The sequence below is a fragment of the Erinaceus europaeus genome, chromosome 3, assembly GCF_950295315.1.
Source record: "Erinaceus europaeus chromosome 3, mEriEur2.1, whole genome shotgun sequence".
Lineage (NCBI taxonomy): Eukaryota > Metazoa > Chordata > Mammalia > Eulipotyphla > Erinaceidae > Erinaceus > Erinaceus europaeus.
The window spans coordinates 47,276,605-47,295,479 of record NC_080164.1 but is presented as its reverse complement, the minus strand read 5'-3'; the positions used below and the strand labels follow the sequence as shown (position 1 = coordinate 47,295,479).

The following is an 18,875-nucleotide window of genomic DNA, read 5'->3' as shown; positions in this document are numbered from 1 at the left end:
AACAATGTCGCCCAAGGTCCCAAGTGGCTTCAAATGACTCAGTTTTATCCAAGAGTCTCCCTGCCATCCATAGTACCAAAGAGCCAGGTGGTGGCACACTCAGTTAAGTGCATGTATCACCAAACACAAGGATCTGGGTTCGAACCCCTGCCCCCTATCTGCAGTGGGGACAGCAGGTCTACAGGTGTCTTTCTCTCTCTCTTTTTTTTCCTTTTTTTAAATTTCTATATTGGGGAATTAATGTTTTACATTTGACAGTAAACACAATAGTCTATACATGCTTAACATTTCTCAGTTTTCCATATAATAATACAACCCCCACTAGGTCCTCTGTCATCCATTTTTGGACCTGTATTCTCCTCCCACTCACCCCAGAGTCTTTTACTTTGGTGCAATACACCAATTCCAGTTCAGGTTCTATTTGTGTTTTCTCTTCTGATCTTGTTTTTCAACTTCTGCCTGAGAGTGAGATCATCCTATATTCATCCTTCTGTTTCTGACTTATTTCACTTATCATGAATTTTTCAAGGTCCATCCAAGATCGGCTGAAAACGGTGAAGTCACCATTTTTTTTTTTTACAGCTGAGTAGTATTCCATTGTGTATATATACCACAACTTGCTCAGCCACTCATCTGTTGTTGGACACCTGGGTTGCTTCCAGGTTTTGGCGATTACAAATTGTGCTGCCAAGAATATATGTGTACACAGATCTTTTTGGATGGGTGTGTTGGGTTCCTTAGGATATATCCCCAGGAAAGGAATTGCAGGATCATAGGGTAGGTCCATTTCTAGCCTTCTGAGAGTTCTCCAGACTGTTCTGCACAGAGGTTGGACCAATTTACATTCCCACCAGCAGTGCAGGAGAGTTCCTTTGACCCCAAAACCTCTCCGGCATTTGCTGCTGTTACCTTTTCTGATGGATGACATTCTCAACAGGAGTGAAGTGGTATCTCATTGTTATCTTTATTTGCATTTCTCTGACAATCAAAGACTTGGAGCATTTTTTTCCATGTGTTTCTCAGCCTTTTGGATCTCTTCTGTGGTGAATATTCTGTCCATGTCCTCCCCCCATTTTTGGATGGGGTTATTTGTTTTCTTGTTGTTGAGTTTGGCAAGCTCTTTATATATTCTGGTTATTAGCCTCTTGTCTGATATATGGCATGTAAAGATCTTCTCACATTCTGTGAGGGGTCTCTTGGTTTGAGTAATAGTTTCTTTTGCTGTACAGAAGCTTTTTAATTTTATGTAGTCCCAAAGGTTTTTGCTTGCCTTAGTCTTCTTTGTAATTGAATTCATTTCATTGAAGATGTCTTTAAAATGTATGCAGAAAAGAGTTCTGCCAATATTTTCTTCTACGTATCTGATAGCTTCTGGTCTAACATCCAAGTCCTTGATCCACTTGGAATTTACTTTTGTATTTGCTGAAATATACTGGTTCAGTTTCATTCTTCTGCATGTTTCAACTCATTTTTTTCCAACACCATTTGTTGAAGAGACTCTGCTTTCCCCATTGAATAGTCTGGGCACCTTTGTCAAAGATTAGATGTCCATAGGTGTGGGGGCTTACTTCTGGGCTCTCAATTCTATTCCACTGGTCAGTGTGTCTATTCATGTTCCAGTATCAAACAGTTTTGATGACAATGGCCATATAATACAATCTGAGATCTGGAAGTGTGATGCCTCCGGTTCTGTTCTTTCTTCTCAAGATTGTTTTAGCAATTCTAGGTCTTTTCTGGTTCCAGATAAACATTTGTAGCATTTGTTCTATTCTCCTAAAAAATGTGGTTGGGATCTTGATGGGGATAACATTAAATTTTCATATGGCTCTGGGTAGTCTATTCATTTTGATGATGTTAATTCTTCCAACTATGAGCATGGAATATCTTTCCACTTCTTTGTGTCTTTTTCAATTTCCTTGAGTAGTGACTCATAATTTTCAGTATACAAGTCTTTCACTTCTTTGGTTAGGTTTATTCCTAGATATTTTATTGTTTTTTGTAGCTATAGTAAAAGGAATTGATTTCTGGATTTCAACTTCTTCTAACTTAGTGTTTGCATAGAGGAATGCCACTGACTTTTGAATGTTAATTTTGTAGCCTGACACCTTCCTGTATTGCCTGATGATTTCCAAAAGCCTCTTACTGGATTCCTTAGGTTTTTCTATGTATACTATTATGTCATCTATTCTGCAAATAGGGAGAGTTTGACTTCTTCTCTTCCAATCTGTATCCCTTTAATTCCTTGCTCCTGCCTGATTGCTATGGCAAGGACTTCCAACACTATGTTGAACAGTAATGATGATAGTGGGCAGGCCTATCTAGTACCTGATCTGAGGGGAAATGCTTCCAGTTTCTCACCATTGAGTATGGTGTAGGCTGTAGGTTTGCTATATGTAGACTCCACTATCTTGAGGAATTTTTCATCTATTCCCATTTTTTGTAGTGTTTTTATCATAAAGGGATGTTGTATTTTGTCAAAGGCTTTCTCTGCATCTATTGATGTGACCATGTGGTTTTTGGTCTTGCTTTTATTGATGTGGTGGATCACATTGATTGATTTACGTATATTAAACCAATCTTGCATGCCTGGGATAAACCTCGCTTGGTCATGATGAACAATCTTTTTAATATACTGCTGTATCTGGTTGGCTAGAATTTTGTTCAATATTTTCGCATCTATGTTCATCTGAGATATTGGTCTGTAGTTTTCTTTTTTGGTTGTGTCCTGTCTGCTTTTGGTATCAAAGTGATGTTGGCTTCACAGAAGCTGGAAGGGAGTATTCCAGTGTCTTCAATCTTCTGGAAGACCTTTAAAAGTAGAGGTATTAGTTCTTTTTTGAAACTTTGTAGAATTAATTTGTAAAACCATCTGGTCCAGGACTTTTATTTTTGGGAAGATTTTTTATAACTGTTTCAATTTCATTAGCTGTGATGGGCCTGTTCATGCTAACCAGTTCCTCTTTACTTAGTTTTGGAAGTTTGTAGGTATTTAGGAAAGTGTCCATTTCTTCCTAGTTCTATAGCTTGGTGGCATAGAGTTGTTCATAGAAGCCTTGCATGATATGTTGAATTTCTGCAGTGTCTTTGTAATATCTCCTCTTTCATTTATGATCCCTTTTATTTGGATCTTCTCCCTTTCTTGTTTTGTGAGTCTAGCTAAAGGTTTGTTGATTTTGTTCACTCTTTCAAAGAACCAACATTTACTTTTGTTGATATTTTGTATGGTTTTCTTATTTTCAATGTTATTGATTTCTGCTATAACTTTAGTTACTTCTGTCCTTCTGGTTGCTTTAGGGTTCCTTTCTTCTTCTTCTTCTTCTTCTTCTTCTTCTTCTTCTTCTTCTTCTTCTTCTTCTTCTTCTTCTCCTTCTCCTTCTCCTTCTCCTTCTCCTTCTCCTTCTCCTTCTCCTTCTCCTTCTCCTTCTCCTTCTCCTCCTTCTTCTTCTTTAAGATGTGCAATCAGGTTGTTTACTTGTGCTTTTTCTTGTTTCCTAATGTGTGCTTGTATGGCTATGAACTTCCCCCTCAGTACTGCCTTAGCTGTGTCCCAAATATTTTGATAGCTTGTGTCTTCATTTTCATTGAACTCTAGAAACATTTTGATTTCTTCCTTTATTTCCTCTTTGACCCAGTAGTTGTTAAGAAGTGTATTGTTGAGCTAACACATTTTGGAATTATTACTAATCTTTTGTTGATTGTTAAGTGTTATTTTAATTCCACTGTGGTCTGAGAAGATGCTTGGGATGATTTCAATGCTCTTGAATTTGCTGATGCTGTCTTTGTGGCCTAACATATGGTTTATCCTTGAGAATGACCCATGTGGACTTGAGTAGAATGTGTATTCCAGTTTCTTGGGGTGAATGACTCTGAAAATGTCCAATAGTTCTAGTTTATCTATCTCCTCATTTAGCTCCCTCATGTCTTTACTGATTGTCTGCCTGGATGATCTGTCAAGTTGAGAGAGTGGGGTGTTGAAGTCCCCTACTATGACTGTGTTGCTGTTAATATATTACTGTAGCTCTTTCAGTGGATGCTTGATGTATTTAGATGGCTTCTCATTGGGTGTATAGATGTTAGTAATTGTTAAGTATTATTGATTGACTGATCCACTGAGCATTAAGTAGTGTCCATCCCTATCTTTTTAATTTTATTGATTTTAAAGTCTATCATGTCAGATATGAGAATAGCTGTTCTGCCCTTTTTTGTGGGCCATTGGCTTGTATGATAGTTTTCCATCCTTTCACTTTGAGTCTGTGTTTGTCTTGTTGAGTAAGGTGGGTTTCCTGTAGACAGCATATTGCTGGGTTGTGTTTTCTGATCCATCTTCCTAGTCTCCCTTTTAATAGGTAAATTCAAGCCATTGACATTTATTGATATCAAAGATTGAAGATATTTTAACGCCATTCTTGTAGAGTGTTAGAGTGTTCTGATATATGGTATATTTATGGTGGTCTGACTGTTTAGAGGAGACCTTTCAGAACTTCTTTCAGGGCAGGCTTGGTGATAGTTGATTCTTTCAACTGTTGCTTATTTGAGAAGGTTTTGATGCCTCCATCTATTCTGAATGACAGTCTAGCAGGATACAGTAGTCTTGTTACTATTACCAGCCATTTAATCTCTCCCTAGGCCCCTCTCTGTCCATGAGCCACATGTATTTGCACCTGTGACTTGGTGGGTTCCTGAAGTCATTCTAGTCCTATCTTGTTTTAGGCCCAGGTCGTTTCCTTTGGTATTCCTAGTTGACCTAGGAGAGGAGAGGAGAAGAACACAGCTGCTGCTGCTCTGTAGCCCTGACTCCAGAAGTCTCTCTCCCTTTCTACCTCCCCTCTTCTCTCAATGTCTTTCTGACCTGCAAGGTAAAAATAAAATAGAAAGAAAAAAATGGAAAAATAGCTAGAGGTGCTGAGGAGTCATGGTGCTGGCACCAAGCCACAGCAATAACTCTGTTGGGAAAAAAAATCACCAAAGAGGTTCCTACAATGTTTGTATGAGTTTGTTGAGCAGCAAAGCATCAAACAAAGCTGCACCTTCTCAGTTTCTCTTTTGCTCAGGCAGGCAAGGTCTTTTCCCATCAAACAGTTACAACATGCAGGCTTCAATGTATGATACAGACCATAACTACAGTATAACTCAAGGAGAGAAGCATGGATAGGCAGGCAAGACTCATCAGGAAAAAAAAAATGTGTGGAAGAAAGGGTATAGACCCATCATTAGTAGGATGACTGAATGTGCACCTGTGAGGAAACATTTGCTCAGCATTCAACCTTTCCCACAGATAGTTATCATGTCCCTGCTGTGTTGCTCATCCTAAGCCAAGTTTCAAATCACACACTATAGTTGGGTTGTTAGAAAAGCCATGACACATTTTTGCACAGAAAAAAATACATCATGACCTTTGCAATAACCCAACAGGTAGTTAATTGGTCTTTTTTAATTTTTTTTAAATTATTATCTTTATTTATTGGATAGAGACAGCCAGAAATCAAGAGGAGAGAGGGTGATAGAGAGGGGGAGAGAGAGAGAGACACCTGCTTCACCACTTGTGGAACTTTCTCCTTGCAGGTGGGGACTGGGAGCTTGAACCTGGGTCCTTTTGCACTGTAACATGTGTGCTCAACCACGTGCGACACCACTTGGCCCCGTTAATTGGTCTTTGAATTACACAGCTTCACTCCCCCTCAGGTCTTTCTGCTAAAGATTTAGAAAGGAAATCCCTGACCTCCCCACACACACCCTACTCAGAATGGAGACCACAGAATGAGTGTCCCTCTTGAAGAGTAAAACCAGAAAAAGTCCACATTCAAGCACCAGTGCAGCATCATATCTGGTTAGAACATTCAGGTAAAGAGAAAGGGACAGGATAGCCCACCTCAGCCTCCTTGAGGGATTCTTAGGCATCCAGGACACACAATAAAGAACAAAAAGATGCCCCACAGGCATGGAAATGTTGGAAGGGATATACTGGGCACTCTGCAATGGTGACCAATAAATACCCTGCCCAAGAAAGAGGGGAGGGACCTTTAAGAGTTTGCTGTGAGGAGTCTAAGTATCTGGTCTACATTATACAGTTGCACCCGCAGGAAGGGATCTTCTTAGAAGGCGGTATAGTTACAGAAGCCAGACCTTCTACCTTCTGCAACCCTCAATGACCCTGGGTCCATGCTCCCAGAGGGCTAGAGAATGGGAAAGCTATCATGGGAGTGGGTGGGATATGGAGATTGGGTGGTGGGAATTGTGTGGAGTTGTACCCCTCCTACCTTATGTTTTTGTTCATTAATCCTTTCTTAAATAAAAAATAAAAAAATAATAATGCTATCCACTAAAAAAAAAAAGAAGAAGAAGAAGAAGGCAGTATAGTATAACAGGGAATGTAGAGATTCTGGCTTTAATTTTAGGTTCAAATCACCACCCCACCTGTTATTAGTTTGTGACCTTGGGAAAGTTCCCTAACCTTCTTAACTGAGCCTCAGTTTTCTCATCTATGAGATGAAACATTTAATGAAAACACCCTGGTTTGTGTAGAGTTGTTGAGATTAACTTCTATGGCCTCCATACATGGCTTGACTTCATGCATCCAATTAAGGTCAGTCCCATTCCTTTCCTCCTCCACCTTTATAAAGTGGTTCCAGGAAAAATTAATTTTAACAAATATTTCCAGCATAATAAGCCCAGAAAAGGGAAATGAGGAGTTTATTTATTGCCAAGTTATACCAGTATACGTTGTTGAAAAATGTCTTCTTTCCACATGTTTCTTTCATCACACTTCCCACTTACCCTATGTAAGACCAAGCATCAGCTAATATCTTCTCTCTGATTCTATTCCAGGGACGCTGTATCAACTTCACCAGAGTCAAGAACAACCAGCCACCCACCAAGTACCCACTCAACAATGCCTACCACAACACCTCGACACCTCCTGCCCCCATCTATACCCCTCCACCCCCAGCACCCCATTGCCCTCCCCCACCCCCTAGTGCTCCCACTCCTCCAATTCCATCTCCACCTTCCACCCTGCCTCCTCCTCCTCAAGCTCCACCTCCCAACAGGGCCCCACCTCCGTCCCGACCTCCTCCTAGACCTTCTGTTTAGAACCCTGAGTCGATTTTTCTAGGCTCTCAGACATTCTGGGGAGGAGGCTCTTCTGTGGTGTTAGAACAAGTCCTTCCAGTTAGAGGAGGCCTCTACTTTGGAAATGAGTGGTGATAAAGCCCCACTGACATTCACTTTAAAAAATTGTCTTCTCATGCCAATGTATTGACAATTATGAATGATCAGCAGAAAAAATAGAAATTTTGGCATGCCTGAAAACAAATGATAAGGCAACTAGAGTAACAGTTCTCACCAGCCAATCAACTACCACTTCTAGAAGGTTCCAGAGACAGTGAAACTGCTGAGATGCTCTAAATGGAATTGTGTCTCGTGGAGACCAATAAGAAAATCACTTTTCTAAGGGTAAAATGCAGAGTCAGATAAGAAATAACATTGCTAGGTTTCTATGCTGCCTTCTTCCTTCCATGCCACTTTCATCAACTGATGCTGAACCTTTGACACAAGAACCTAGGAATCCTCACACAGGAAGGTGGAGTTTCTTCACCTACAACTTTGGGAAAAGCTTGTGGCAAGAAATTCAACATCAAGTAGATAGCCAAAATCATGTTTTCCTGGAATTTGCAAAGGAGTGAAAATATATTCCACATTTTCCTTTCTAATCTTCCCAATTTCCAAGCGAGAAAGAGAGCAGGTTTTTTACTGATAGAAAAAGTATGTTGTCGTGTTGCTGTGTAAGTGAAATCAGTGTGTGTGTTGACATGAGGAGTACTGATGAGCACATCAGCCAGTTTCTAAAAACCCACAGGCCATCAGAAGTTAGATGTGGCTGACTTTGGCCCGACAAGGTGCCCTTCCTCAACAGACAACAACAGCATTGTGGAAAAGCAACCTGTTGAGGATTCATATTAAAAAAAAAAAAAAAAAACTATTTGGCTTTGGTTTAAGCTGCTCGAAATATGAAGAAGTGATTGATCCCATTTTCCAGGAACAAATGTAGGTTGTTCTTCCCAAAATGGCATCACTAGTCCCCCTACAATTTCACTAAGTTTTGTTGTTGTTTTTTTTTTTCTTTCTTTCTTGATGAAGTTGTGCACCAGAGACTTCCAGGTAGAGCAAAAAGTTAATGGTTTTGATAGAATAAAGAAACTATTCCCAGGTTCTGTGGTTAACTCCAGAAAAGGTATATGTGGTGGACACAAGTATATTTCTCCTTCCTTGGTTTTTCAACAGACTCACAAATACCAGCTGTCAACCCATAGGAAACATGCAAGATGTACAACATAAAGCCAATCTGCCTGAAATCCTCGCCACCACTCTCCCAAATCTTTCTAAATCTATTGTCAGTTAAATTTTATAGTCACTTTCTAAACATTAGGCTTCATAACCAAAGGGTAAAAACAGAAGCCGTCACTAAAGACTTTCTGTACCTACTTTTTCAAAATTACCTCCCTCTCCAGTTCACGGCTCTTAATCCCTCAAATTCTTGAGCCCTTTCTGATATAAACTTGGTGCTTTGAGCTATGGTTTCTAAAAGTTCTTCAATACCCCATCAAGCCAGATTTATTTACCACCATACTTGATAAGTTAGAAGCACAAGGATCTGGTGGCAAGCATTTCACCAACATCAATTCATGTAGTCATGATGACATATCTCACTAATCACAGCACCATTCCCCTAGAGCCAAATTATTTCTTTACAGTCCTCAAATCATAGCCCCAAAAAGCCACCACTCATCAGTCAGAATTGAGAAGAGATGAACCCTCTTTGCCATTCCTACTTTAGAAAGTAGAAACAAATGGGTTGCACTGGGATGGGGAGGTAAGGTAATGAGGAACCTCTTAGGTATAAAAGGTAGTAGGAGGAAAGAGATCTAGGCAGAGTGTTTTAGTGGGGGACCACAGGCACTAATTCTCCAATGCCAATGCCAAAAAGACTTCTCCAATTATACCTCAGACCCAGTCTTTCTCCTAGCCTGCCACTTCCAGAGATTCTCCCAACCTTCTCATGGAACTAATTAGTATCAGAGATGGTTTACAGGATTTATGAATGCAACCTCCTTCCCCCACCTCTGTTCTATTTTTAGAACACTAGGCTTCTGTAATATAGTCCCTCATGAAGCAGGGTTCAGAATGACAGTCACTTGCAGTGACACTGCTGGACTCCAAAAACCATTCCATAGAAGAATGGGTTCCCTAGGCTCACAAGGTAGAGGTGCTGAGCCCACGGCAACTGTTTTGACTGCTGGCAGTACAAAATAGTCCACCCCACACTACTGCTGCATGACTTTATGCGGCCATGAGAAGTTCAAGCCAAGATGCCAGCATTATTGTGCAACAAGATGACTGGCATCAGGTGAGAATGCCACATTCAGGATCTCAACAGCACACCAATCAGAAGCCCTGTGCAGTTTCCAAAGTGTTGTTTTGGTGGACTTTTTGATGAAATAGGGTATAGCAAATATATGAGGATTTTGTAGAGGATTTGTAGAGTTTGTCCTTAAAACTGACTCCTTAAGTCACCCCTAGTCACAGAATTATAGCTGAGGAGAAACTTCTGTCCTTTATAAACAAGGCAATATTTTAATAGTATGTTATTACAGGCTGGAAAATTCGTTAACTGGTTTATAAAATCTATCAGTACTTGTATCATTCCTTGTAAAAAGCAACAGACATGTGATTGTGATCAGGAAACTGCACAAAATTATTTTTTCATTCCCATGTTACTGTCCTTGTGAAGTTTTTTTATATAAAATCCCATTTTTTGTTGTATATATTCATATTCCACATGTTAGATGGAAGCATTTCCTATCCAGTGTGAATAAAAAGAACAGTTGTAGTAAATTATTATAAAGTCAATGATATTTCATGGCAGGTTATTCTACCAAGCTGTGCTTGTTGGTTTTCCCCATTACTGTATTGCTTTTATAAGTGTACAAATAGTTACTGAAATGACGAGACCCTTGCTTACACAGCATTAATAATAATCTTGAATATGGTGGTCCCTTTTGTTATGACCAGCTCACAGTTTCTGGCCTAGAGCTTGGTACATACACATGTGAGACACATGGCCTCTCTTTTACCAAGGTCAAGAACAGAGTTGGTAAGTACATTAATAGTCTTGGCTATTTGACTATGGACAGTCTCATAAATACCACTAGATTGGGTAGAGATGATGATGAATTCTCATAAACTAAAGTCCAAATATTGTGTCAAATGAGGGGGGTCCATTAAAGAATTTTTTAAAAATTAACAATGTGATGAACAACAGCTTCAACCCAGTGCCAACTCAACAAAAACAGTTAATGCTGTGTAAAATGGGTTGAATTCATTTGAAACTATATAAAGATATATGCAGTAAAAAGCCTGTTGATGCACACCAGATGGAAATGAGGTATTCTAGTCAACTGCCTTTCCTAGTTGTCTGAGCTCTACTATACTATTATACTTGGATAACCAATTTAAAAGAACTAGAATATGATTTTTAATGCACTTAACATGGAATTTTTCTCTTCTTTCTGTGATAATTCAGAAGACTGTTATGGATCTTTGGTGCCTAAGTCATTGTTATAAAAATTCAGTTATCACCGTACCGTGTCATAGAACACTGGGATAAACCTGTACAATGACAAACCTTGGAAGTTTCTTTAAAAAAAATACAATAAATTTATAAAATCAACTCAATGGTATTTCCATTTTTATTTGTTTAATGATTCTCCATACTGTTTTCCATAAGGGCTGCACCAGTTTTTACTCCCATCAGCGGTGTTTTAAAATTCCTTTTTCTCCACATTCTCTCCACATTATCATTTCCTATCTTGCTGAGGTAGGCTATTCTCACAAGTATGAGCTGAAATCTCATTGTGGTTTTAATTTGTATTTCTCTGATGAGTGAAATGGAGCATTTCCTCATATGTATGTGGGCCATGTCTATCTTTTCCTTAGAAAACTGTCTGTTCTGGAGTCAGGTTCAAGCTCCCAGCCCCCACATGCATGGGGAGTACTTCATAAACAGTGAAGCAGTGCTTATGGTGCTTATGGCTCAGTATCTGCACCATGAATCCACTGCTCCTGGAGGCCATTTTTCCCCCCTTTTGTTGCCCTTGTTGTTGTAGCCTTGTGGTTATTATTGTTACTGCTGATGTCGTTCGTTGTTGGATAGGACAGAGAGAAATGGAAAGAGGAGAGGAAGACAGAGGGGGAGAGAAAGACAGACACCTGCAGACCTGCTTCACAACCTGTGAAGCGACTTCCCTGCAGGTGGGAAGCAGGGATCTGGAACCAGGATCCTTCTGCAGGTCCTTGCACTTTGCGCCACGTGCAAGTCAGCTGCACTACAGCTCGACCCCCAATGCATACAATGCATTCTTAATAGATGTTGATATCAGTCAATTGTCAGATGTATGATGTGAAAATATTTTTACCCAGTTGTAGGGTTGCCTGCTTATCTTTGTGGAGTTTTCTTTTGGTCTGTAAAAGCTTTTAAATTTTATTTACTACCATTTATTTAATCTTGTCTTAGCTTCTCTTGCCCATGGGCTAACCAACTTTCTTCTGAAATCTCCTATTAACCTGAATAGTGCTCCAATGCACTGAGCTGACTAAACAAAGGAATCATTAGTAACAGAATTAAAATCATTGATTGGTGCTTACTATGAATTTAAGCAAGAGAGTCACAATTGCTCATCACTGAATTCAATTTTCTTTTTTTAATTAGTGATTAAATATCAATTTACAAAATTATGAGATAACAAGGGCATAATTTGGCACCATTCCCACCACCAGAGTTTTGTGTCCCCAATTCCCTCCATTGGGAACTGCAATAGTTCTCCCAAGGTTGATATGGGTTGACTACTACTTCTTTTTTTATATATAGTTTCTTTGGGGGGGAATTAATGTTTTACAGTTGACACTAAATACAATAGTTTGTACATGCATAACATGACTACTACGTATATCACTACATATAAATATAGATTAGACATAGATATATACCCCCTTTTTCTTTCCTTTTTTAAAGGAGTTTATTTGATTATATATTTGTTTATTCTTCACCAGCCCCATCACCAAAGATCTGCATCTACCTCCACAACCATAGATATCTATCACTGTAGTCCCACAGTCTTAAATGTAGGTTGCCTTTTTTTTTCACATTCATATGTACAATTCTTTATATTCTGCATATGAGTGAAACCATTCTGTCCTTCGCCTCCTTACTTGCTTCACTAAGCATAATCTCCAATTCCACTCACTTTACCCCCAAAAGACACCATATCATCTTTTTAGTGCTGAGTAAAACTCCACTGAGTATATGTCACGTAACTTTTTATATACAGTAATCTAAGGACATTTTGGTTGTTTCCAGGTTTTTCCTATTGTGAATAAAGCTGCCTATAAAAATACCTTATGGTGGATCATAAGGTATTTTCAGTTGTATTTATTTAAGGATTCTCCATACTGCTCTCCATAATGGCTGCACCAATTTGCACTCCCACCAGCAGTGTAGTAGATTTCCTCTCCACACCCTCCCCAACACTTATCTTCTACTGATGGAGCCCATTCTCACAGATGTGAGGTAGAATCTCAGTGTGGTTTCAATTAGCGTTTCTCTAATGATAAGTGAATTGGAGCATTTCCACATATGTCTGTGGGCCATGTGTAGCTCTTCATTAGGGATCCATCTATTCATATGTTCTGTCCACTTTTTTATGGGACTGTTGTCTTTCTTTTTGTTGAGCTATATGAGTTCTTTATAGATGTTTGATATCATCTGCTTGTCTGAATATAGTGTGAAAATATCTTCTCCTATCTGCTTGACTTCCTATTTATCCTTATGGAATGTTCTTTTGATGTGTAGAAGTTTTTCAATTTGATATAGTTCCATTTCTTCATTCTTGCTTTTGTTTCCCTTGCCCATGGGGTGGAGTCTCCAAATATGTCTTTAATGTTAAGATCCTGAAATGATTCACTGATATATTCTTCTATGCATTTTATAGTTTCAGGTCTAATATCGATATCTTTGATCCATTTTGAGTTAATTTTTTAGTTAATTGGTGCCTGGTACTGGATGGTGGTCTAGCTTCATTTTTCTACATGTGTGTTGTCAAATTCACCCAACACCATTAGTTAAAGAGACTTTCTTTATCCCATTGGGCAGTTTTGGCACCTTCATTTTACATAATGTTCCTATGCATGTGTGGGTTTAGTTATGGGCTCTTTATCCTGTTCCATTGGTCCATGTGTCCATTTTTCCATTACCACACTGTTTTAGCTAGTATTGCTTTGTAATATAAACTGAAGTCAGGAATTATGATGCCTCCATTTCTCTTCTTTTTCCTCAAGAGTGCTCCTACCTTTCATGGTGTTTTCATAGTTCCACATGAATTTTTGGATAAGTTGTCCTTGGGTTTTTAATAGGGATTACATTGAATCTATAATTTGTGAATGGTGGGATTGCCATTCTAATGATATTTATTTTTCCAGTCTATGAACAGGGGATGTTCTTCCATTTATTTGTGTCATCTTCAATTCCTTTTAATAATGTTTTATGCTTTTCATTGAAAAGGCTCTTCACCTCCTTTCTTAGATTTATTCCTAGGTATTTTATCTTTTGGGATTCAATTGTAAATCATATTTCTTCCTTGAGTTTCCTTTCCTCTGGCCCATCTTTTTATAAATAAATGCCACAGAGTATTGATTTTGTAACTTGCTACTTTACTGAGTTTATTGATGATTTCCAGTTTGGGGGGGTTTTTGTTTGTTTGCTTGCTTGTTTTGTTTTTGGTAAGGTTTTGGGGGTCCTCTAGGTATACCAGGATGTCATCTGCAAATAATGATAATTTAACTTCATCCTTTCCCAGGGATGAATCCCACTTGGTTTTATGGATTATTCTATTAGTAATTCAATTGGATAACTGGATTCAGTTAGCCAAGATTTTGCTAAAGATCTTTGCATCAATGTTTATCAGGGATATAGGTCTATAGGGGTTTTTTGTTTGTTTTTTTTTTTGTGGAGTCCTTTTCTGCTTTGAGGGTCACAATGATATTAGCCTCATAAAATGTGTTTGGGAGTGTTCCCTTTTCTATTTTCTGAAAGAGTTTGAGGAGAATGTATACCCATTTTTTTCTACAGTCTTACCTTCTCTTCCTTTCTAAGTCACACCTATGTCTATTACGATTTCTGAATAGTCTTCCTTTTTTCCTTCTTCTCTCTGTAGGTGCTAATGTAAATTCAATTTTTATTTTTAGATATAGTGTTCTTTTTTAAGATTTATTTATTTATTTATGAGAAAGAAAAGAAGAGAGAGAGAAAGAACCAGACATCACTCTGGTACATGTGCTGCCAGGGACTGAACTCAGGACCTCATGCTTGAGGATCCAATGCTTTACCCACTGCACCACCTCCTTGACCATGTAACTTCAATTTTTTAAGTCTCTATAAATCTGTGTTTCTATGGTGTCTCACTCAGGTACAGAGAGAAATCAATATAACATATTGTCATCTTAATATATTATAAAATATTACATTTATTAACAATTACCAATTATGAGTATAAGATTATAAAGTTTGACATTCACAAAATGAAAATATTTTAACTACAAATGCATTTTAATTTTATTCTGATCACAACTGTATCGTGTTGTCTTGAACCACTGCATCTCCATCTCAACTTTATCATACCAGAACAATTTCACTAAGTGTAATTTTTTATATATAATTTTTTTTAACTACCAGAGCACTGTTCAGCTCTGGTTTATGGTGGTGTGGGGGATTGAACCAGGGACTTTGGAGCCTCAGGCATGAGAGTCTGTTTGCATAAACATTATGCTACTTACCCCTGCCCTAAGCATAATTTTTCATTCCTTTGTTTTTTACTCATTATTCCAATGATTATTTAGTCATGTAGATTACTTCTCTACTTAAGATGAAACAATTTTGGTATGGATTTTGAAAAAAAATATTTATGTATTTCCTTTTTGTTGCCCTTGTTTTTATTGTTGTTGTAGTTATTATTGTTGTCGTCGTTGTTGGATAAGACAGAGAGAAATGGAGAAAGGAGGGGAAGACAGAGCCCAGAGAGAGAAAGATAGACACCTGCAGATCGGCTTCACCACCTGAGAAGCGACTCTCCTGCAGGTGGAGAGCCAGGGGCTGGAACCCGTATCTTTACACTGGTCCTAGCGCTTTGCGCCACCTACGCTTAACCCACCGCGCTACTGCCCAACTCCCAGCATGGATTTTTTTTTTAACATGTATTGATTTTATAGAAACAGAGAAATTGAGAGGGAAGAGAGAGTTAGTGAGAGGGAGGGAGGGAGAGAGAGAGTGAGAGAGAGAGACCTACAGTACTGCTTCACTGCTCCTGAAGTTTATCCCTCTGCAGGTTAAGAACAGGGAACTTGAATCCAGGTCCTTTCACATGGTAGAATGTGTGTTCAACCGGGTCTGTCACTGCATGGCCCCCTATTTTTTATTTCAAAACTATGCAACATCTCCATTTAGTTTTAAATATCATTTCATTGTATAGTATTAAAGCAGCAGCATCAGTTTATAAATTCTGTCTAAGCCAAATTAATGAGCTTAAATCTAAGTTCCATTAAAAGATGGAGTCGGGCGGTAGCGCAGCAGGTTAAGCGCAGGTGGCGCAAAGCATAATGACCGGCGTTAAGGATCAGGGTTCGAGCCCCTGGCTCCCCACCTGCAGAGGAGTCGCTTCACAGGACTGCTTCACAGTCGCTTTCTCTCCCCCTCTGTCTTCCCCTCTTCTCTCCATTTCTCTCTGTCCTATCCAACAACGATGACATCAATAATAACAACAACAATAATAACTACAACAATAATAATAACTACAACAATAAAAACCAAAGGCAACAAAAGGGAATCAATAAATAGATATTTTTAAAATAGATATTCTACTAGGGCTGGATAATGGCATACTCTGTAAATCACACATATTTACCATGTATGAGGTCCTGAGTTCAAGCCTCAGTCCCTGCCTGCAGGGCAGAAGCCTCACAAGTGGTAAAGCAGAGCTGCAGGTGTCTCTGATTCTCTCTTCTTCTCTATCTTCTCTATCTCCATCTTCCCTCCCAATTCCTCTTTGTCTATATACAAAAAAAAAAAAGATTTTATCAAATAAAATGTAATATGTTCAGCAGGGAAGCAATTACAGAAGCCAGATCTCCACCTTCTGCACCCCATAATGACTCTGGGTCCATACTCTCAGAGGGATAAAGAATAGGAAAGCTACCTAGGGAGGGGATGGAATACAGAGTTCTGGTGGTGGGAATTGTGTGGAGTTGTATGCCTCTTATTCTGTGGTTTTTGTCAGTGTTTCCTTTTTATAAATAAAAATTTTTTAAAAGTGAAAAAATTACATGCATTCCCTTTAAAAAGAGATAGATTCTACTAATTTTGCACATTCAATATTTTAACCTTCATTATTAGTTGAAAGTTTCTTGTAAACAATAAAATAATCCTATGGTTTTGTCAATGTTTCCTTTTTATAATAAATAAATAAATACAGCTCACAAAGCACATTTATTTTTTCAAAATATCTTAAGAGTAAAATAAATGTTCAATGAGTGTCAAAAATCCAGAAAATATTTCACTTTCTTCTGAAGAATTCATAAAAACAGACCCGTCAGTAGTCTATCACCATCTCCTTTCAAAAACATGTGATCTCAGAAGTAGTCATGGAAGCCTTTCAGACCTCTATCCTCGCCCTTTTTTAAATGTAAGCACTCTGAAATTCTCCCTCCCTTTCAGCTGCACCCCAACTCCACAGGATAGAGAAATCCCATGTCTTTCTTGCTGACTTCTACTCTGAAAAGTATTTATAGGACACCTATAGATGTTATAAAAGATTAAAATTAATAATCTCCATTTCCGATCAAGATCTTGTGGAGATAAATATGCCATGCAAGGGCTGGGTGGAGGCACACCAGGTTGAATGCACACATTACCATGCACAAGGACACAGATTCAAGCGCCCAGTTCTCACCTGTAGGAGAAAGCTTCATAAATAGTGAAGCAGCACCGTAGGTGCCTCTCTATCTTCTGTCTCTATCTTCCCTTCCCTCTCAATTTTTTTCTGTCCTATCAAATAAAATATTTTTTTAATTCTATATAAACCCAAAATGATGTTCATAGACAAAAATGATACAGAGTTTTCATATTCATCTAAAAATTGAAGAAATTCTCACTAGCTGGGCTAGATTCAAAGCGAGTAGGAAGCACCTTCTATCTCTACAAATGTTGCCAGTAATTCAAAAAGGAAATTTCAAAGTATGAGAGGGAAGACAAGTAGATGGGAGATGGGAAGGTAAAAGGAGTGATTATAAGCCAAAGGGGCAAGAAAGAAAAAAGTGGCAAACTAGGCTATGTACTTTCTAGCAACCCAACATCTGGAATTAATACAACACAGGTAAACTAGAACTTAGAATGTTTGGCCAGCTCTGCAGTCCCAGAGGTAAAAGACACCAGGCATAGTAATATAATTACTAGGATACAGCAAATGATCAAAACACTAGTGAATTTTTGGTGACTGATCAGACTGTTAGCCACAGCATCCGTGAGGACACTGCTGGCAACTGTTAGTTTTGATCAGAGAGAAAGTCTATGTACACAGACCCTGTTCAATTTCTCTCATGCCAAATGGTGACAAATATGGTGAACCTCAAGCTTGGGTAAACACTCCCGCCCTTAATGGAAGTAATGTAGGTCCCAGTCATAATGACCCAAAAAGAATTTTTCTTCCCAGCAGCCAGGAAGGTGATTCAGTAGACAAAGCACAGGATTTAGATGAGTGGGTTTGATCCCTGGCACTGAGTATGCTGTATGGAAGGTTTGATGTTTTTCCTTCCCCCTCTCACACACAGAACAATAATAATAATTTTTAATTTGTCCTTTCTTACTTCTAACTAACATGACTTTTTTTTTCTGTTTTTTAAGTGATTTTTTTTATTTTCTTAGAAAGCTGTAAATAGCAAAGAAAAATCTCTCCTTAACCTGATAAAATTATTCACCCCAGAACTGCAATAATAGTGCTGAAATATTATAAATTAATATTTATATGATAAATATTAACTTTAAGGTCAAGAACAATATCATTCCTGGGTCCATACTCCCGAGGGATAAAGAATAGGAAAGCTTCCAATGGAGGGGATGGGATGCAATCCTCTGGTGGTAGAAATTGTGTACCCCTCTTATCCCTTATCTTACGGTCTTATCAGTCATTATTAAATCAATAATAAAAAAAATCATCATTACTGTCTGATATTGATCCTATTCAATGCAATAATATAAGCCAAATGAAACGTAGCAACAAACATTGAAAGGGAAGGAATTATTATTTGCCGTCAATCTGCTACTTCAAAATTCCAATAGAATCAACTATAGGGAGTCAGGCGGTAGCACAGCGGGTTAAGCGCACGTGGCACAAAGCACAAGGACCGGTGTAAAGATCCCGGTTAGAGCCCCCGGCTCCCCACCTGCAGGGCAGTCTCTTCACAGGCGGTGAAGCAGGTCTGCAGGTGTCTGTCTTTCTCTCCCCCCTCTGTCTTCCCCTCCTCCCTCCATTTCTCTCTGTCCTATCCACTATCCAACAACGACAACAATAAAACAACAAGGGCAACAAAAGGGAATAAATAAATAAATAAATAAATAAATAAATAAAATCTTTAAAAAAAAGAATCAACTATAAAATTATACTAATAAATCTATTCCTAATAAAAGAGACCAGTGAGGGGCTGGGTGGTGGAACACCTGGTTGAGCACAAACATTTCAGTTCACAATAACCTGGGTTCAATCTTCTGGCCCCCAACT

The 18,875-nt window shown here is 38.6% G+C and overlaps 1 protein-coding gene across 1 annotated transcript in view; it reads left to right on the top strand.

Moving 5' to 3' along the window:
- Positions 1-10,726, top strand: part of ANTXR1 (ANTXR cell adhesion molecule 1) — a 261,306-nt gene extending 250,580 nt beyond the window's left edge. Inside the window, exon 18 of the mRNA XM_007521257.3 lies at positions 6,826-10,726. Coding sequence (XP_007521319.1) covers positions 6,826-7,089 — 264 coding nt within the window. The 3' untranslated portion in view covers positions 7,090-10,726. The remainder of the gene's footprint in view (positions 1-6,825) is intronic.
- Positions 10,727-18,875: the final 8,149 nt, after the last annotated feature.